The sequence below is a fragment of the Asterias rubens genome, unplaced genomic scaffold (assembly GCF_902459465.1).
Source record: "Asterias rubens unplaced genomic scaffold, eAstRub1.3, whole genome shotgun sequence".
Classification (NCBI taxonomy): Eukaryota; Metazoa; Echinodermata; class Asteroidea; order Forcipulatida; family Asteriidae; genus Asterias; species Asterias rubens.
In genome coordinates this window covers 618,075-639,562 of record NW_022985694.1, presented here as the reverse complement: position 1 = coordinate 639,562, position 21,488 = coordinate 618,075, and the positions used below count along the sequence as shown (strand labels likewise).

The window sequence follows — 21,488 nt, the reverse complement described above, 5'->3', positions numbered from 1 at the left end:
TCTTTTCCATGACGTCTTTGATCAATGCTCCCATCAAGATCTTGCCCCTACCAGTATAGTCGAAATCACTGATCCCAACTGTACGAACAACGAGATTCGCCATATTATTGATATGTTGGTGCATAGCTTGTTCTTGATACTTGTCATCAATCTTTGCTACCCCACTCAGTACTTTAAGGTAACACCCTGGGTGGAACTCGGCCGACTTGTCGTCCCAGGGTAGACAATCCCAGTTAAGCTTGTTCCACTTATGCAATATACAGCGATTCATGAGGGCCTCTTTGTTCATGGAATTAATTACATGCTTGAAAGGGTGTTGATTTGTGGTTAATAAACAAGGGATCCGACCAATTCTTGCTGCCCCGGCGAATTTCACCTCTATTTCGGCGTTTTACCCCCCTAGCAATTCTTTCATCTTCTCGGACATTTGATCAGTGATCACCAGTTCATTAAAGAGGGTCCACCTCTTGCCCTTCATGGACATGAACTGAAAAAACACTTGCATCGGTCTGTCCCCCACCTCCAATGATTGCGTGGTTTTGGCACGCTCTCTGTATGGGTCGAACAATCCAGGATTTACCTGCATTACTCGGCCCATATATGCATAGTGAGTTTTTTTTCTTGTTACTTGTTGCCTTATTGAACACGTTATGAATTTCATTTAACCACGTGTCTTTCTTTTCGCCATGTATCTTGAGGAACTCGTTCATCGCAATGACCGAGTCCTCTTTACTCATAATCGTGGTGCTGCTAGTTTCGTCATACCGTGAATTGGTACCATACCTCCGTTCGTATGTCTCAATGTATTCGTTGAGAGACTTCGCATGTTGTATTCCCCGGTAGTGTCTGGCCGCATTTTCCCATACATTCTTAATTATCATAGGATTAAAAGTTGCCCTGTGCAGCAAGACATGGTCGGAATCTTCCATATATTGCATATGTTTCTTCAGCGGACATCACGCCGGAGGGTGTTGAGATGGGCGTGGACCGACTCCCCTCCTTGCTCGCCGTGGAAGCCAAGACCAAAGTGCCACTGCCGCAGCCAGGAGATGACATGGTCCTCTAGTAGATGCATCTTCGGCGGCACACTCTCAGATGGAAAAGTGGCTCGAAAGTAAGCCAGGTAGTTCTTAATGTCCTGGCTTAATGCATCTACGGCTGGGCCATCCAGGACCGATGAAGTGTTATACGTCCGGTGACAAGTGCCAAACAGCTGGAAGAGTTTGGCATACTTTGCAGCGACTGTTCTTGCTTCACCCACCAGGGAAGGACAAAGATCTCAGGTTTTGTTGACTACTGCGTCGGTTAGGAGTTTGATGTTTTCTTCCTGCATTATATATAAGATAGGTAAAATATTTTAGCTCTAAAATACTTATCAGTTATAATTGTTATTAGTCATACTTGTTATTTGTCACAATGTCTTACAAAAATTTGTATACCTTGCAACATTTGTGGACATGATTGCCAACAAAACTCTTCCCATGGTAGGCTTGTCGCTGCACCCGGAAATCCTGGAGAACGATGTCAAGTTGCCCAGTGGGAGGACCTTGACCCGGCTTGAGCGCTGCCTTTTCTCGAAGAGCCTTTGCCTCCGCCAACTGAACAAAATTAATAACATGGGCAATATAGTGAATAGAAATGATTGGGTTTTGGGTACTTTTTGTAGTGACACAAAACAATACCACAGGTTTACATTAAACAACACGGTTTGAAGGTAGAAACCGTTAAAATATTACTTCTTAGGCAATGATAATTATGATGTAAATGCAAAGATAACCTTAGTCTCCCAAGAAATAAATTTGTGTGACATCGGGAGATGAAATTTTTTTTTAAGGAATATTGCAAGTAATATTTTAAGGAAAGATTTCTACAAGCAAACCCTCAAACAGTTTTACATTTTATGTTATGAAAACTTACCAGATGTTGTTGTAGCTTTCGCAGTGCAGTTGTTTCAGCGATGTAAGCATGAAGATCTGCACTTCCCTCCACAGATGACATGATGGTGTCCGCAAGGTCTTCTTCTTTCTGACGGATATCCTCATCCAAGGCCTCTGCCTGCAGATCTAGTTGCCGGGCCCTCTTCAACACGGAGACGACACTCTTGAAGCAGGAGCCAAGTGCTGGATTGTCTTCCTCGGTGTGATGTTCATCTTGCAACGCTAACAAAGCCGCTACTTGCATGTCAAGGTCATGACATGCCCCTTCAAAGCTATTAAAATGCTTGAGTTATAACCCCAGACTGATGTGAAGTCCGGGGGGGGGGGGCAAACCTGTAATAAGTAAGAAACAAACTAACTTGTAACTTCATTTGCATTGACGTGCATTGAATTTAAAAAAAAAACATTTATAAGCGCTAAATACAATTCGCAAATTGTTTACCTGTGTCAGCGGGATCCTAAACATTGGCTCTCTGATCAAGTTGTTGAAGAGTTTGGCCTTGGAGAGATTATTGCCGTCATCGTTGAATCTGCGGAGGTCGTCGTCCAGGGTATGTAGAGTCCTCTGCCTGGATGGTGTCCGTTCCTCCCGGGGCTGGCGCATGTCCTCTTTTGTGATGTCACAATAAAGACAGCAGTGTCGCCCTATTCAATACAAGAAAAAAATAAAATAAACATACGTCTACATTTTGCTTTTTTGAACTTTGAAAAACAAAACTGAATTTACCTGAAGCCCCGGTGATCCCATACACTCGGCAGAGATACTCATAGTCCCCGAACATGAAGAGTCTGATGTTGTGACTCTTCCAAGTGCAGGACTGCAGCTCAGCAACTTGTTGACAGAAGCGCAGGAGACCAATCTTGAGGTTGTTGCTGGTATCACCTGCTGCGAAAGCACAAGCAACTACGGTGTCTCTAAGGGCATTGGGACGTCCAACGTTGGCGATCTGGAACATCTGTTTGAACGTCCCGCCTCCCTTGTCGCCTCCGATCTTGACCCAAACCTCGGTCTGTGGGATATTGCCCTCGTGCCAAATTAGCTCGTTGTTCCTGTTGAGGAGAGGAGCAAATTTTAAGCATTCTATTCAATTATGTTCTTAAAAATTAATAAATGAACTGTTTCAACTTTCCTTTTTTTTCTTACTTCTGGTAGGCATCTAGTTGCTGTCTTACTTTAGCGACAAGGGACTTCACAGCTACGCAGGGGGCTGGCTTGATGGTAACTCCTCCATTGACGTCGTCAGGGAATGAAAAGGGGAGGTTTTCAGCAATGATGTTGTCCGCCACGACGTCTTGTTGTTGATGACGCATGGCGTTTTCTCCTTCGGTGAGAATGTTGTACTCCCTCAACCAATTTCCTGGTGCGCTTCCAAGATACTCCCAGGTGAGCCTTCGCAGCAAGGAGCTGCATGTTGGGGATCCTGATGGTGTTGATCTTTAAGTCCCGCAACATGCCCTGCAGATCTTTTCGCAGGTGGCATAGCTTGAGTTCGTCCTTGTGCTGCTCCTTTGTTGCACCCTTGCTGAGAAGGTTACGGGTCTTGTCTAAAATCTCTGAGCGCCGTCGGATGGTTTTGGAGGAGGCAACCTCGCTGCTTTTCCGAGGAGTGGGGACACAAAGTGTCATCAGAGGCTTATTACGAGAAAAAAAAAGATACAAAATAATCAGCATCTCAAATCATTTTAAGAAATTCCTTGCATGGAGGTAAATGGAAAAAAACACAAAGAAAACAATTTTAATGCAACACTTAAGTTGGGAAATAATTCAACTCACCAGACCACCGGTGCTGTACTGTGTGGGTAACCCGTCTGCAGATTGGGCGAGCTTGGTCTTCAAGATGTGGGCTCCAAGAGCCTCCATCTGAGGGGTTAACGGCGCAGTCAGGGGACGCAGCAACATCTAGGTGACTTCACTTGGAGTTGTGGATGGCTGAACGATTTTATCTGCAATTCAAACTGTAGGTGGGTTAACTGAACAAACATGGGTTGAAATTTCACCCACAGTTACATGGACCTTGCATGCTGTGCACTTCATAGCTGTACTAAAAAATAAATCAGCAAAATATCCTCGGGGGCAGTGATGCTCTCGAAGTGCACTGGTACTTGACAGACTGGACATGGGGCGCAAGGTTCTCTGAAAGATTTATAGTGTGCTGTCAAGCACCCAGAACAAAATAGATGCATGCAAGGTGTCACCAGGGCATTGTCAAGTAACTGGGTGCAAATTTTACATTCTATCAAGGCTGTACTTGACAATGGCTCAAAATTGGAAATCTTATCCCTGGAGACTGTGGGTGAGGGGGGGGGGGGGGGGGAGACTGCTAAAGTTCTCTACATATGCGGGGGTACACCTAGGCCTGCCAACCCCTGTGCGTTTCTGCTTCTTTTTTCGACCAGCTGTAAGATGTTGGTGGACAGAATTTGTGCAAACAGTGCAGACACCTGTTCTTGGGTGGGGTGGCCAGGCGGGGGCAGCTTTCCTAGGCAAAAGAAACAGACAAGTATAACAAGAATGGCACATGTGAGGGGGGTGAGTGCTTTCTTCATCATGGGAGACGTCAACCTGAAATGTGCTAAGAATTTTGTCTCTGTATTTGGCACAACTCTTACCACATTTCCCAGCCTTCGTGTCCAATGATGACAAGCACCGCCCCCCACACAGTCTACATAACCTTTTCAGAAAACTCTTATGTTCATCCATTTTGAATCTGTATTTCAGAAAAGAGAAAAGAAAAACAGGAAAAAAAAATTAATGTTAAAGTTTGAATTATATTAACAATAATTTAAAGTTAAAACTTAGATTTTGTTTATTGAACAAATTGTTTCTTTAAAAGTTGACAATGTGATTTAATTTTTAATGTTAAAAAAGAATAATAATAATAATAATAATACAGATGAGGTTTTCCCTGACAGACCATTTTTTAAAAGTCGTTTAGGCCTATTAATTACACAAAAATAATTACACAATAAAAATAGACAAAGATGCGGTTTTTTTAAAAATGAATTACTGTTTTCCAAATTTGCACTGTCACAAAATTTTATTGTAGGCCTATGGATTGCATTTATTAATTAAACTCTTGCCTAGTTTACTTAGTTACTTGGTTATTATTAATATTATTATGAAAAGACGGATGCTTTCAATAAAAAACAAACTTGGTTTGGCCAAGCCTGTTTGAATTATTTTCCTGATGTCTGCTAGAAGAGGAGTGTTTATATTGAGCTGTGAAAAAGAATCTGGGTCTTAACATTTAAGTTCATTCATAAAAAACCCACATTTTCTAACTAATAACTGGTTACACTAGACCTGATACATGGCAGAAATATTTCCATAAGATTGCCGAACTAAGTTATTTTTAATAAGCATAAAAAGCAGCTACGTGTACAGGCCCCTTTTGTTCAAAAGCATCGTTGCCTAATTAGGCAGAATTTACTTTTACTACGAGTAAAGCGACCCCAACGCCCACAATCAAAACACCCGTCAAACGCATCGTTTAACGGCACTCCAGTCAAGGCGCAGCGGTCTGAATAGGGCTTTATTTCATTTGTTACGTGTTTCGTCGAGTTTTGTTTATTACGAACTGTCGCTTGAGGGCGCGATACTTGGCGACCGTTTTCCGATAAACGCATCAGAAACTGTATTTCTCGATAGCTTTACTGATGTAAAAGGTTATCTAAACTGCTTGAATTTGTACTGATACTGCTTAGATTTACTGATCGGCGTTTAGGGTGAGTGTTATAGAATTGTATTGTTGGCTAAGACTTTCAGTAGTTTCGTAGTATTAAAGATATTTCTAACGGTTTTTCTGCTCTTGAGAAGTTGTAATATGTTACATGTACATGCATTTGATGCACGTCAAAGTTCAAAGGTTAAAGTTCAAAGGTTAAAGTTCGGATGTTTATAAATCCGTTTTATAAGGTTCCAAGTTACAAGTTCTGCTTATGTAAGAATTTATGAATATTCTAGAGCAAGTATCATCGAGGCCAGGATTTGTTTACTGTAAATCAGTTGGGCATGTTCTTATTGATTTTAAAGGTGATTTGTTCAGGGTAAATTTAGTATACATGGCAGGTTCCTGTATTTAAAATGTTTTCCTTTTGTTTAGGGGATTACCGTTTGATTAACTGAACTGTATGCTGTTTAACTGGACTTAACTATTGTTGCTGAACTGTAACTGCTAGTTGTATCCGGTCACAGTAGTAAGTTAATGTTTCCGTTTAAAAAATCATTATGTTTCATTAATTACTTTCACTTGTTTCAGATGTTTGGACTGTAATAATCTTTCTGTTTACACGTGTTAAGACTGTTTAGCAGTATTCTGAGTTATGGTATGTGCACTCATTCATGTACTTGGATTTTGTTTGGTTTATTGCAGAATTGAATGCTGATTTATTAAAATCTTCATACATTAAAACCGGGTGCGACTCCATTCTTTAAATCCTCTGGCCTTCCATAATTCAATTTACTGATCCAGTCGAGGCCAAGATGGATGAAAAGAAAGTGAAACGACGAACCAGCAAGACGAGATTTACTCGACAAAGAAAAGTGTTTGAACAACACGTAAAGCAAGATTCTTCCATAGAAGAACTCACAGAAGAATTCCAGAAACTTGAAGTTTTCTTCATGGAATTGCAGAACAGACACGATGAGTATTGTGAGACAATAGAAGATGGCGATGAATATGAGCAGGAGGAAGAATACATTCAAATCTGTATGGATGACTTCCAGCAGATAAAGCTGAAACTGAACCAGTTAAGAAAATCTCAACCAATCAAGTTGGCTGAAAATCCGCCTGAAAAAAGTGTTGCTGTACCAACGGACCATGATGCATCCCAAAGTACCGACTCCAACACTCAGCCAGAAAACAGCACTGCTGAACCGCAAGCTGAGCAGTCCTCTTCCCCACCGAAACCAGCGTTGGCTGAAGTAGAACAGCAGCAGACACCAAAAACCAGTACTGCTTCATGCAAATTGAGACCGAGGTTGGAGAGACCCAAGATGCCAACATTCAATGGCGATGTCAGGGATTATCACACATTCAAAGATGACTTCAAGCACATGATAGATCCGATGTACAGTCCGAGAGACGCTGTCTCTATTCTGCGGAACAGTTTAACTGGCAAGCCACTGGAGTTGCTGAAGGGTATCGGAACTGATTATAGTGCATGTTGGGAGTACTTGGACATGTACTATGGTGATCCAAGGGTCATTTCAGACACAGTGGCCCAGGATCTGACCAAGTTTAAAGCGCTTAGCAACGGAGAAGATGGGCGCTTTTGTGAGTTTGCTCAACTTGTTAGGCGCAGCTTCAACGTCCTGAAACAAGTAGGGAAGGAATCAGACATGAATAATAATCACATGTTGGCCATGATCGAGAAGAAACTGACGCCAGAGGACAGGAAAGTATATGCCCGCATTGAACAGCAGAGCAGTGAACAGGCTAATCTCGAGGGACTTCTCAAATTCCTTGAGAACGAGACGAAAACCAGAAGACGGGTATCTGCCTCCATTAGGAGTATGAATACAACACCTCAGCAAGCCCGAGTGTATCTGACCGAAGGGCGACCAACCACATCAGTAAGGTGGAAAAGGTGCTGGGGGTGTGAAACTGATAGTCACTGGCCTGATCAGTGTCCTGCCATACTGAAATTGACTCCTGAAGAGAGGTGGCGAAAGGTGAAAGATATTCGTGCATGTTTTTCCTGCATGAAGCGGGCCGGCAAAGGGCACAATATAAGTACCTGTAACAGAAAAATGAAGTGCACAAAGTGTGATTCCCAGCATCACCATCTCCTACACAAAGTGAAAGCCGAATCTTCAGCGGCACCCAGTGCTCACGTGATGGCGTGCAACACCAAGTCAGAATTTACTGATGTTGCACTACCCTTGCTGACGACTGAAATTGGGGCACTTCACAAGAAAATAACTGGAAACATTGTGTTTGACTGTTGTGCAAGTGTAACCCTGGTCCGAGGGGCAACTGTACAAAGACTTGGGTTACAAGGTAAAAGCAAACCAATCAGCATCGACATCACCACTTTGGGTGGAAGGACCGAAACTCATGTAACCAGGCTGCATGAGATCAACGTCTACCGTGGAGAAAAGATATATAAAGTGTCAGCAGTAGAAGTTCCCGAAATAACTACAGTGCCTCCACTACCTGAGCAGTGCAGAGAAAAGGTCGAAAGCCATTTGGGAACGACAATTAGACGTGGTTTTGGACAAGTTGATATACTTCTAGGTGTTGATCATCCTGCTATGCATGGCGGTAAGACAAAGAAAATAGATGACTATGTCTTGAGAGATTCTCCACTTGGCTGGGTAATTCTCGGATCATCTAATGAGGCGACAGCAAGAACGTCCACTGTGCTACACATAAAGGTCACCGACAAGACTGACCTCAGTGAGTTTTGGTCTACTGAGGCGATGGGGGTGAGGTTCAAGAACTGTAACTGTAAGCCTTCAACTGACAAGCTGTTGACTCCAAATGACCAACGCCAGTTTGACAAGATTTGGGAGTCCTGCGAGAAAGAGGACAACCGATGGCTAGTTCCCTACCAATGGAAAAGGGACCCAAAAGAGCTCCCCGACAACAAGAGGCAGGCAATGGCTAAGCTATTGTCCATAGAGAAGAAGCTACAGAAAGAAGGGAACAACGCTCAACTGTATGATGATCAGATGAAAGAAATGGAGAAAAAGAGATTTTCGAGAAAGCTATCCACCGAAGAAATGAAGAAGTATGACGGTCCGGTCCATTACATCTCCCACCACCCAGTAATTCGTCCTGAGAAAAAGAGCACACCTGTTCGCATCGTCTTCAATGCCTCTGCTAGCTTCAATGGCCATCGACTGAATGACTACTGGGAAAAAGGACCTGATCTCCTCAATGATCTCTTTGGGGTCTTATTCCGGTTCAGACAGTTTCCGATTGCTGTGTCAGGCGACATAGCAAAGATGTATCACCAAGTCAGAATCCCCGAGCGTGATAAACACGTCCATAGGTTCCTTTGGAGGAGCTATGAAGACCGAGAACCTGATGTATATGTCAAGGAGGTGGTAACCTTTGGCGACATGCCAGCACCAGCTATGGCATTGACTGCATTGAAGAGAACAGCTGCCGAAGGAGCCAGAGACTACCCTGAGGCATCTAGAGTTTTGGACTGTGACACATACATGGACGACATATGTACCTCTACAAGATCCGTTGAGAAAGCTACACGTCTAACTAGCCAAATTGATGCAGTCCTGAATGCAGGTGGTTTCAAAGTAAAAGAGTGGGTGTCAAACGCAAATTTGGCAGAAGAGAAGCCTGAAGAGAGACCAATCGCCGGACACACATCTACAGAAGAGCAGAAAGTTTTAAGCGTTGTATGGAACCCAGAGACAGACAGACAGACTGAAATATCAAGTTAAAGCAGTTGCCCTGAAAGAAAGAGATGTCATGACCAAGCGAATGATTCTGAGTGAACTGGCCAAGGTATTTGACCCCATTGGGTTTACTGGTGCCTTCCTGATCCGAGGTAAGATCCTGATGCAGAAGCTGTGGCAAATGGGTGTCGATTGGGATGACGACTTGCCTCCAGAACCAAAGGCTAAATGGAGGAACTTCTTCACAGAACTGCAGAGCTTGAATGGAGTATCATTTGATCGATGCCTGATGCCAGAGCCAGACTTTCCTGTGGAGTTAATAGTGTTTTGCGATGCATCCGAAGATGCATTTGGCGCAGTTGCCTACACGAGATCAAAGAATGAGAACGGTTCGTTTGATGTGAGATTTGTGGCTGCAAAATCGAGGGTAGCTCCACTCAAGGCCCTGACGATTCCGAGATTGGAGCTACAGGCAGCACTGTTGGCTACTAGACTCTATGCATCAGTAGTCAGGGAGACATCAAATGAGTTTGAGAGAGCCATATTCCTGTCAGACAGTGTGATTGTCCTATCATGGATACGTGGCCAATCACGACAGTACAAGTCCTTTGTTGCAAACAGAGTGGCGGAAATTCAGAGCCAAACCGATCCTTCTGACTGGAGGCATGTCCCAGGAGAGCACAATGTTGCAGACAAGATTTCAAGAGGGGTCAAAGTCGAACAATTACAAGGCACCTGGAAGGACGGGCCAGGATTCTTAAGAGAACCAGAAGAAAATTGGCCAAAGTCGCTCCCCAAGGCTGAAGAAAGGGAAGTAAACAGAGAAAAGAAGGAGAAAACTGTGCTAATGGTGAAGGAAGCGGCAGATGCAATAGACTGCAACAAGTTCTCCAGTTGGAGAAAGTTGATCCGTGTGACTGCATATGTCTTCCGTTTCATCTCGCATCTGAAATCGAAGCAGAGAGACCATGACGGTTCGTTAACAGTTGAAGAATTGACCTCTGCTGAGAACCACTGGCTGGTTGAGGCCCAGAAATCACTTCATGGGCGACTTGAGAAAGGAGAGTTTAAGTCACTTAGTCCATTTGTGAAAGACGGGATGACCTATGTTGGAGGAAGGGGTCATCTTGGAAAACTTTCTTATGACAGACAGCACCCTGTGCTACTCCCCAGAAGCCACCACATATCATACCTGATCACGAAGAATGTCCATGAGCGAGGGCACTACGGAGTGGCGACGACAGCAACCAAGGTCAGAAGCAAGTACTGGGTAACCGGCGGAACAAGCTTGGCAAAGAGTGTAAAATTCAGGTGTGTCATGTGCCGGGTTTTTGAGCGCAAAACAGAAATACAGTACATGGCCAATCTGCCTATTGAGAGAATGGCACCGTTTACACCACCTTTCTACTACACGTCTTGTGACTATTTTGGACCGTTTGGTGTGAAAGTAGGCCGAAACAAAGCAACAAAGCACTACGGGGTAATTTTTACCTGCCTAAATACGCGAGCCGTGCATCTTGAAGTTGCCGTTGATTGTTCGACGATGGAATTTCTTCAAGTCCTTAGAAGATTTCTTGCTGTACGAGGTCACCCGAAGCTGATTCAGAGTGACAATGGAACCCAGTTTGTAGGGGCAGAAAGACAGTTGAGAGAGATGGTTAATGGGTGGAATGTGACCAAGTTGAAGGACTTTTGTGCTGAGAGACAAATATGCTGGAAATTCACAACACCTCTTGCACCACATCAGAATGGATGTGCGGAAGCCTTAGTGAAGAGCTGTAAGCGAGCTCTTAAGAAGGCTATTGGAGAACAACGGTTGACCCCATTTGAGCTTCAGACGTGTCTGCAAGAAGTGGCGAATCTTGTCAATGAAAGGCCCATTGGCAGGCATCCAACTGATCCTGATGATGGCAGCTACATCTGTCCGAATGATATTCTGCTTGGTCGAGCATCAAACAGGGTACCCCAGGGGCCATTCCGAACTAGCAGGAATCCCAGAGAGAGAGTTGAGTTTGTTCAACAAATTGTGACGTCCTTCTGGAAAACCTGGATAAGGGATGTTCATCCAGCTCTTGTTACAAGGAAGAAGTGGTGTGTCCACAGACGGAATGTTTGTGTTGATGACGTGGTTATTCTTGCCGAGCCGAATCTTATCCGAGGGAAGTGGAACATTGGAAGAGTAACTGAGGTCTACCCAGGAGAAGACGGACATGTGCGCAATGTCAAGGTAACCACAGCTCATGGAGATTATCGCCGACCAATAACCAAGATCGCAGTTATTTACCCGGTTGAAGGATATGAGAACTGATGAATTGGTCTGTGACAGCAACCTGTTTTGTTATGCGACTTCCTCGCATAGGTGGGGAGGATGTTTCGTCGAGTTTTGTTTATTACGAACTGTCGCTTGAGGGCGCGATACTTGGCGACCGTTTTCCGATAAACGCATCAGAAACTGTATTTCTCGATAGCTTTACTGATGTAAAAGGTTATCTAAACTGCTTGAATTTGTACTGATACTGCTTAGATTTACTGATCGGCGTTTAGGGTGAGTGTTATAGAATTGTATTGTTGGCTAAGACTTTCAGTAGTTTCGTAGTATTAAAGATATTTCTAACGGTTTTTCTGCTCTTGAGAAGTTGTAATATGTTACATGTACATGCATTTGATGCACGTCAAAGTTCAAAGGTTAAAGTTCAAAGGTTAAAGTTCGGATGTTTATAAATCCGTTTTATAAGGTTCCAAGTTACAAGTTCTGCTTATGTAAGAATTTATGAATATTCTAGAGCAAGTATCATCGAGGCCAGGATTTGTTTACTGTAAATCAGTTGGGCATGTTCTTATTGATTTTAAAGGTGATTTGTTCAGGGTAAATTTAGTATACATGGCAGGTTCCTGTATTTAAAATGTTTTCCTTTTGTTTAGGGGATTACCGTTTGATTAACTGAACTGTATGCTGTTTAACTGGACTTAACTATTGTTGCTGAACTGTAACTGCTAGTTGTATCCGGTCACAGTAGTAAGTTAATGTTTCCGTTTAAAAAATCATTATGTTTCATTAATTACTTTCACTTGTTTCAGATGTTTGGACTGTAATAATCTTTCTGTTTACACGTGTTAAGACTGTTTAGCAGTATTCTGAGTTATGGTATGTGCACTCATTCATGTACTTGGATTTTGTTTGGTTTATTGCAGAATTGAATGCTGATTTATTAAAATCTTCATACATTAAAACCGGGTGCGACTCCATTCTTTAAATCCTCTGGCCTTCCATTACGTATTCATGACCGTCGCTGCTATGAATACATAATGAGCTCGAAGGACACATTTTCAAAAATCCATTTCTGGATTAGTAAATACTGTATCGAAAAAATACTATCACATACCGAAGCAAAAGCGTTTTATTGTACCTATACAAAATATAACACAATTTTTGGGGATCAAAATAAGGAAATATGGGACCAAAAACATTGCGATCTTTGTGCAAAAATAACGGTCTTCAAAAAAGTAATTTTTTAAATACATATGGAGAAGTTGTCTCATTTTCCTATTTTGTGCTGTCTGCGCGAGGGCGCTATAATATGTAAAATACAATGCGCGAAGTACGTCCGAGTGGCTTCTGAGCATGTTTCCTGCATAATTATTGCGGCTACAGCATGCACCATACTATTGCTGTATGACCGGATGCGCTGCATGCACATCCCACACACACCGTACGCGTTCGGGGACGGCGCCGTGACCGACCGGGAGTGCACCGGAGAATGAAGTAGAAATGAATGCCATCGATAAGGTAAGGTATGTATTAAAGAAAAGCATCCTTTGTTCGTTGGATTTGCATCAGTTGTTACTAATGCCAAAGTTGTGTTTGGTGTGCCGTCAGGCCGGCCGGATAGCTATTTTTTTCTGCAGTTGATTTCAGTCCGGGAGTTTGTTGGACCATACCATTTTAACATAGGGTGACGCGTTGTACGTTATAGGAAGTGCATGCATGGTATGGGTATTTTTTTGGTTGGTTCGGTGTAAACGTGGAGGATCGATCCAGTGACCGGTTTCGGACACGGACACACAAACAAAGGGTCTTTTTCTCAAAATAACGAAAATGAACAAATGCAGTAGGCCTAACTCAGGAGGTGTCCGAGTTATCTTGCTTACTATATTGGCAGTATGGGAACGACCTATTGAGTATTAATACTTAGATTTGTTTTAATAATATTTTAATACTTTTAGTTTTAGGCCTACAAATAAGTCGTAGCTAGTACTGCAGTGCTAGGGCTACATGTACATGTATTTTGTCTCACCATCATCACCATCTCACCACCAATGTACAAAAAAATTGACCAAGCAATCAGGTTCTTTAGACATTTTTGGGGCTCAAGAAAATCACATTTTAGAGTTGAAAAGGAAGCATTCTGACAACTGGTTGTGTTGCTTTTAATTATGTTGATGTTGTGAATTAAATTTTAATAAAAAAAAATCCTCTTATTTTTAAAAACGGCTTTTAAAAAGAAATGGCATGGCAGTGGCTTTTCGGAGAATTGTTCTGAGGTCTAAACAGAATTGTACAGAAAATGTTGTGTTCTGGCATTGTGTCTGAAAATCCTGACCTTTAACAGCGTTGATGAGGTGAAATGGGTGAGCAATGCAAATGAGTAACAACACTCAATTTCCTTCTTTTCAGCCATGCTCAACTGCCCATCCATGCCACCAGTGCTCATCATGGCAGAGTTAAACGGAAATGTGCGGAGAAACAACCTGGATTTTACAAGAAGTTACAAGAAGTCAATTTGAAGATTTCTCCAGGCTCTAACATCAAGTCGTCAATTGGAAGGCAGGCCAGTTATTTGATATAGAGGTAATGATTTTGTAAACTTCTCGGTCCCTGTGAAATAATCTTATTTTTTACTTTTTACTGCACACAAGCCTTCATGAAGTTTTGAGTCTGACAGCCAAAATACTCAGAGTTCATCAAATTAAAAATAAATACAAATAATGTTATGCCTGCCTCGCCTTTCCTCTTGGCTGCGCCACTGCCCTTCAGCCAAAGACTCCCTAATCACCATGCCAATGGAGATGATGACAATCAAAATTGTAGATTGGCCATTCAGTCCCTTGTGGTATGGTACCATTGGGGTACCATTTGCGTGTTGGAACATAGCATAGGGGTGTTTGAACATAGGGTTGTTAAATATAGGGTGTCAAAAGATAGTTCAATTTGTCTGAAGATAGGGGTGTTGGACGATTTGGGTACAACAAAGTAAAATAACATGTCATAAACAATTTTTTTTAATAGTACACATATGAACCGTGTAGTAAATACTTTTGTTATTTTTCTTTTCTTTTCAGATTTTAAAGGAGTCGGATGACAGTGTATTTGTAACTTACCCTGGATGGGACTCAAAGTACAATGCGTGGATACCCAAAACTAATTGTGCAGATGTCATAAACGTCCCGTATACATCCACCTCTCTACCAGATAGGCAACATCTATTCTGTGCGAATTTAAGGCTTGATATAAAGCGACAACTACGTTGCAGACGGAAGGAGGACCCTCAAGTTATCATTGTACAAGATATTCAATTAGATGTATACAACAAATTATTTGGGACCCGCCATAGGAAAATCAAATACTCAAAAAACAGTGAACTTAACAACATTCTAGGAAAGAGTTGGATGGAGAGATTTAATAACAGTCATGAATGCTGCTATGTCATTCAAGGAACTGCCACAATTTCTCTCCACAAACATCGGCCCATCTGTGAGTTTGATAGTACCGGCAAAGAAATCATCAACTGTTTAGGCCACTTTGTAAAATTTCAGTTTGTCCGTGGAGATGCAACAGAACAAAATGTTAAAGATCAAGGCCCAGATAACTTTTCATGGCGTGATTAGTGACATTCATTAATAGATTTGATTATGATTCTCAGTGAAACTTGGGTGAAGAGACAATATTCATTTTTATTTCAAATCCACGTTTGAAAAACTATGAGCCTAAAAAACAAGTGCATTCTGTCTAGCAACCGGTGTATGAATCGTCCACATGTATATCTCAGGGTTCCAACGAGAATAGTGTACAATACTCTGAAAGAAAGAGAGTTGAATTCACCAGACAAAATAGAACAGGTAGTTTTTAATCGCATATGTGATCACCTCAAGATTCAAATAAAATATTCACCGAGAGTGCACAAGCAGATCCAGACAAAAGTGAACAGAACCAGGAATCAAATAAAGAAATCGTGGAAGGGCGGTAAGCAGAAAAAGCGGTTTGAGTCATGGCTTGAAAAGAATGATATTTGGGAATTTAAGATTTATAATCATGAATTCTGTAATCTCAGCTTAGTTTCAAGAGTGGCAGAACTTGAAAAACAAGCCTTAGATTTGAACGGGGTTGTGTTACAGAAGACATTCGAAATGAAAAAATTGCAAGTCCATTGTAACAAACTGTCACGAAACATACTTGGTAAATACAGAAAGTCGCATGTACACAGATTCAAGCCATATAGTAGAGCACAGGCATTTCGTCACAAAAAACAGTTGAAGGAAGATTGCATAACTGCCCTTGGATTTTTAGATCTGCAAGGATTGGAAGTTTCTAGTATCGCCCTGCGTAATGCCCACTCGAAAAAAGATGAGCTCATTTGTTTGGTGAATGAACCAACTCCACCAGTTTCTGGTTTTTCAAATGCTGTTGATAAAGTTAATGTCTTGCTTTACATTAAGGACAAATTTTGTATCTCAGACAAAGCATACCAAGCTCTGTGTACAGCAAGTAATTTACCAAGCATTAACCAGATCAAACAGAAAAAGGCACAAATAAAACAACTTACTGTCAAACCCACACCTACTCCATCACAGGCAATCGGGTTTCAGCGAGATTTTGAACATGTTTTGAAAGAAAAAGTTGGTGTGCTTTACAGAGATGGAAAGATCAAAAGAATGATGAGGTCAAGGTTAAATTGTCAGGAGACGGCACATGGGTTGGAAAAAATCTACATGTTGTAAATGTTACGTTTACCATCCTTAATGAGGAGTGTGCAATGTCAAATAGTGGAAACTATCTTATTGCTATATTTGAAGATAAAGAAGGATATGATGCTCTTGAAAGTCATCTCTTGGATATTAGACATGCTGTTTCAAACAATACAGAAATAATTGTGGGAGACTGTTTGTTCAAAGTGTCCTATTATCTTGGTGGAGATTATAAATTCCTTTTGTGTATATTAGGGATTGATTGTGCTTCTTGTAAGTATTCATGTTTTTATTGTAAGTGTCCCTCAAACTTGTATTTTATGTCAAACCAAACTTACACTATGCCTGATCAGAGTTGCAAAGACAGATCTGTAGATGAAATACAAAGATGTGCTTCACTACCCAAGAATTCTAAGCTCAAGTTCAACTGTTCAAGGCCACCGCTCTTTCCAACAATTCCTATCTCTCATGTAGTTATAGATAACTTGCATTTATTTCTGAGAATTACCGACACACTAATGAATTTGCTGATTTTAGAAGCACGAAGGCTTGATGCAATTGAAAAAGAAAAATTGAAAGAATTCAATCGAGACAAGTTTACTCATTGTGCTAGACTTGAAAATTCCCTTGCAGATGCAGGAATATCTGGATTTCATTTTTACATCGGACGGGAGTCAAAATCTCTAAAGTGGCCAACTCTTAGTGGCCCCCAGAAACACAAGTTGTACCCTAACATCAACATTTCACACATCTTAGAAGAAATGCAAGATGCAAAAGCACAGAAAGTTCAGTATCTGTGGGATGAGTTTTATGTCTTGGTATGCAAACTCTCATCCAAAGAAGGACAATTCAGTACATCAGAAGTGCAAACATATCGAGAGAAGGTTAACAAATGGTTTACTACATTCTGTGAAGTATATCAGAAGCAACATGTAACGCCTTACATACATGTGTTTGTGGCCCATGTGCCTGATTTACTTGCACGATTCGGGTCCATTTCTCAATTTACCCAGCAGGGTCTGGAAAAACTCAATGATATGACTACAAAATCATACTTCAGAAGTACGAATCACAGAAAAGTGTACGCCCTCGCTCAGTTGATGCACAAACAAAACCGTGTAGAATATCTGGAGAACCTCAACACACCTAATCTAATCAAACACAATAAATTAAGATGTAGTACTTGTAGAGAGCATGGTCATAATGCAAGAACCTGCTCCCATCAACTCCATGAACCGTAAATGCTACTCAATGTAACAAGATTTCTGAGTTTTAATTGAATATGCATAGCTGTGTCAATAATGGGTGATGTCATAATTATAGCTCTGTGTCATACACTGGAGCTACATGACTGCATGTGACAACTACTTTTTTGAAGTTACAAGAGATTTGTGGGTAATTTGTTGTACACATGTATCTTGTGTGAAATATGGATGAGTCCATAGCCTTTGATGTATATGTGACTTAAAACAATTTGTTTTACCAACAGAAATTGGTTACTTGATTTTCTAACCAGTTAAACAAAAAACTTGTGTTGCGAATTTGGCTGGAATAGAATTTGGCTCTAAAAAAATAGCTTAGTTGTAATACATACAGGCTATACAAATTACATAATATAAATTGATTTGATTTTGCCATGATGGTTGTAATATTACTTACAGTGGGTCATTATAAATGATTTTGTCATTATGGTTTTGATATTGGTTAGAGGGGATCTCATAAGCAGTGATTGAGCTTTGATAGTAATTACATGGGCTTATATGTCGGTTAATGATATTCATGTCCTGTAGTGGGGCTAAAATTGTTGGATGGGAGGTCCGTAATGTTTGTTCAGTTCAATGTTGCAGATTAATGCAATCTTACAATTAAAAATAATGTTTTTCCATTATTTGTTGAAATAAAAAAGGGATATTGTTGCTGTTAAGGTCTGTTGTTGCTTGTGTTTCATTATTTTGGAATTTAGTTGTTACTAAATAGTTTGCCTTAGGAGAAGGGAATGCTCAAGTTATGTGATATGAAGAATTTAGGGATTTTATTTAAAAACAGCAGCATGTACATCAGTTCATGACAGTTGACGCCCCCCCCCCCATGATTGCCTTTTCACCTACAAAGACTGCTGCCAATGATAATAATGTAAGGAATTGAGCAATATTGGGTCACTAGCTCTATCAATTTACCAGAATTACTGTTGTTCATTTGATGTAGGCCTAGTTTTTAATGTAGAAAATAACACTAGTACTACTGTACACCAATGACAATGTTTATGTGTACTTTATGCAAATCATCATGTACCAGCACATGTACAGTACACAACGAAGTTAGTATGAGTATGTATCAACGACCGGCAATGGCATGAAACACACGCACATAGCATGGAGGTGCACATAGCAACAGCCGGCATAGCACCAAACCGCAGTAGCCAGGCAAGGAGCAGCACAGCATTAGCTGCTATATGCATGAGTCTGGGTATACAACGGCAGCATTACGAAACAAAAAGCGAAACAAATTCTTCATTATTTGGGGGTTTCAATAAAAAAATGTAATGTACAATTACACTTGAGTTAATTATAATCACAAATTTGGTTTGTAAAAACGTATATAATTATCTGCCTTTATGTTATAACGTGTGTTTGTAGATTATGAAACAATGCGACCCCTACTCTAAATAATGGTTTCGTCCGCACTAGCTCATCATTATTCAAGACCTTTTTTCCCGATTAGCGATTTTACAGCATTTTTGATTGGATGGGTACTGTGGGTAATTTTCTGAAATTAGACAATCTAACCAATGGGAATGATTCTACGATAACTAAATACTTGTTTTGTGTCTGTTCTTCTGCTGATGTCAACGAATGGGCTAAATATAGATTTCCAAACGTGAATGGGTCTCCAGTGCAATCTCTATGTGCAGTTAATGTTGACGACTTACTTTGGTCTAAGTACGGTGGGTAAAGTTTCAAGTACCATATAAAAAGTTGTATCAAATGAAAAAGAAACGTTTCACCTTTCAAACATTGGCTGTGGTCATGCATAAAATGTTTACTCATTTTTTTACAAGGTTTTAAAAAAATCCGCTATTGTTTAATCATTGCAGCGGAGATCTCGTCTATAGAGGGCGCTCGCATATGAGACAAAACTTCCCCATATGGTTAACAAAACTGTGCAGAAGAATTTTACCGTATGGATGGTAGATACACTATTGATGTAGGCATTCGCTGTATTCCTCATTTCTGAGGATACTCGAAACAGTCAAGTTCACCAAAAGAATCCGCCTTCGTCAGAAAAACCGTTAAGAATCGAAAGGCCCACCATGACTCGCTTGCAAAATGAAACCTCGAACGTGATTGGTCACAGCATGCATTCGACTAGGGCTCCCGTCCTGCGTGTGTAACCAATCAGCTATTGCGTATAAAAACGCCAGACACGTTGATCGTGTATTGCTCCCTGCTGACTGCGTACAATAGAAAGCTGTGTTTTGTAAACATTGAGGTACCCGACTATTTCAGGATGGCAATGAATCGTGTATTGCTCCCTGCTCCCTCCGTTAAATCGAGAGCTGTGTTTTGTAAACATTGAGGTACCCGACTATTTAAGGATGGGAATTATTCTGTGTTTTTTTTTTTTGGGGGGGGGGAAACCAAGACGTTTTATTTAATATTATGTCGTTCTACAATCTTTCTACTTTGGTTCCCTATGTTTTGTTTTGCTGAGTATGTGCTGTTGCATTTGTCTTGTACAGGCCAAGATGAAACATTTTCGAGCATTATTCCAACCTTCTGGTGCTTAACAAATGTTGTGTTTTTCTTGAAGTGATGCACCACCGTCTTGAGTCATATCTGGTCATGTCCCAAATATGATGTATATTATTCTTCTTCTTCTACTTATTTAATTAAGGATTTCCTCTTTAGAAATTTAGACTTCACTTCTTCTGAGAGATCAGTTATTAATTTAATAATTTTTTAACACCACAATAAAAGCACTTCCACACTTTTGTTCTTGTTTTATGGAAACTTTTTATTTATTTATTATTTTCAGTTTCTTCTTTCACTTTCAGCTGCATGAATATCTTACACAACTACCAACATTTTCAAAAACACAGTAGTCCTACATATAAAATATACATAAAATAACAAAATAAATATCAAATCGTTATATGATTCACACAAAGTTTTGAGTAAGTACGTAAAATCATTAAAGGTACACCCAAATAATAGGGAGACATTGAAACATAAATGTCCACATAAATTACTTTTCCCTGCTTAATCTCTGTAGTACCACAACCCATTTGTAATACAACTTTTGGCACACTTTGGCATTTTGAGTATTGCTTAAATACGTGTAAAAAATAAATAACATACACGCTGTAAACCAATGCTTTTCACAGGTAGTATACTGACAACTTTCATTTTTTGCTTTGATGAAACATTTCCCTCTGAAATGAAGTCATGTTCAGAAAGCTGTATTAACCTGAAAAAACAGAAAATTTACAAACAGCTGATTAAATACAACTTGAACAAAAAATGCCTTAAGATTCAAAGAAAGGCGGTCTTTGTCCATGTAATGTTTGTTATTTTAAACACAAAATATTCATTATCAAGTCACAATTGTTACTTTTAGCTGAATAACGTGACTATAGTTGTGTTTAATTGCTGAAAAAACCCATCTTACTTTGAAAAGAGTTCTCAGAACAGTTTATATTAGCAACAGCTGTAGTGTTTATAGTAATTAGTGTGGATAAATAATCTACCAGTTTAAAAGGAAAAATGTTTCCACTGTTTGCACTACTAATATGTAGTTTTAAGTATTGCGTTACAATTACATACATGTATAAAATTAATCTTATCTTTTAAACTTAATGTACATTTAACTTATCACAAATAAATAACAAAATACTTAGAAAACTGTACAAAACATTGGCAAATAAATGAGTTGAAAGTGGCAAACTAGTGTTCAACTACAAGTTTCAAATGGAATGGTAATGATAAACAAATAAATATTTTTTTTTTAACATAGCACCAACAAAGAAAAACCTTTCTTTGACTTCTCATTCAACTAGCTTGCCCCAGCAAACATATTGATTGAACGGCAAGAAACATTTATGCAACTTATTGGGCGGGGTAGACGCCTCTCTGTGCGTCAATATCATTATCGCTGCAATGGCACCGAGCCTTTAGCCCTTTGTAAAAATCAGCATCAGTAACCCAAATACTTTTGCACATCAA

The 21,488-nt window shown here is 40.4% G+C and overlaps 2 protein-coding genes and 1 pseudogene across 2 annotated transcripts; 2 read left to right on the top strand and 1 right to left on the bottom strand.

The window, feature by feature from the left end:
• Positions 1-946: 946 nt before the first annotated feature.
• LOC117305641 lies at positions 947-3,248 on the bottom strand (annotated as a pseudogene).
• Positions 3,249-6,116: 2,868 nt separating this feature from the next.
• On the top strand, positions 6,117-9,348 carry LOC117305639. Its single transcript, XM_033790518.1, has one exon. It carries the CDS (start codon positions 6,421-6,423, stop codon positions 9,346-9,348), a length of 2,928 nt encoding a protein of 975 aa, XP_033646409.1. The 5' UTR covers positions 6,117-6,420.
• Positions 9,349-9,376: 28 nt separating this feature from the next.
• On the top strand, positions 9,377-11,611 carry LOC117305638. The gene has a single exon (XM_033790517.1). It carries the CDS (start codon positions 9,377-9,379, stop codon positions 11,609-11,611), a length of 2,235 nt encoding a protein of 744 aa, XP_033646408.1.
• Positions 11,612-21,488: the final 9,877 nt, after the last annotated feature.

Bases quoted from the DNA above. Each gene is read 5' to 3' on its own strand.
- LOC117305639 (XM_033790518.1), top strand. From the start codon at position 6,421: ATGGATGAAAAGAAAGTGAAACGACGAACCAGCAAGACGAGATTTACT.
- LOC117305638 (XM_033790517.1), top strand. From the start codon at position 9,377: ATGACCAAGCGAATGATTCTGAGTGAACTGGCCAAGGTATTTGACCCC.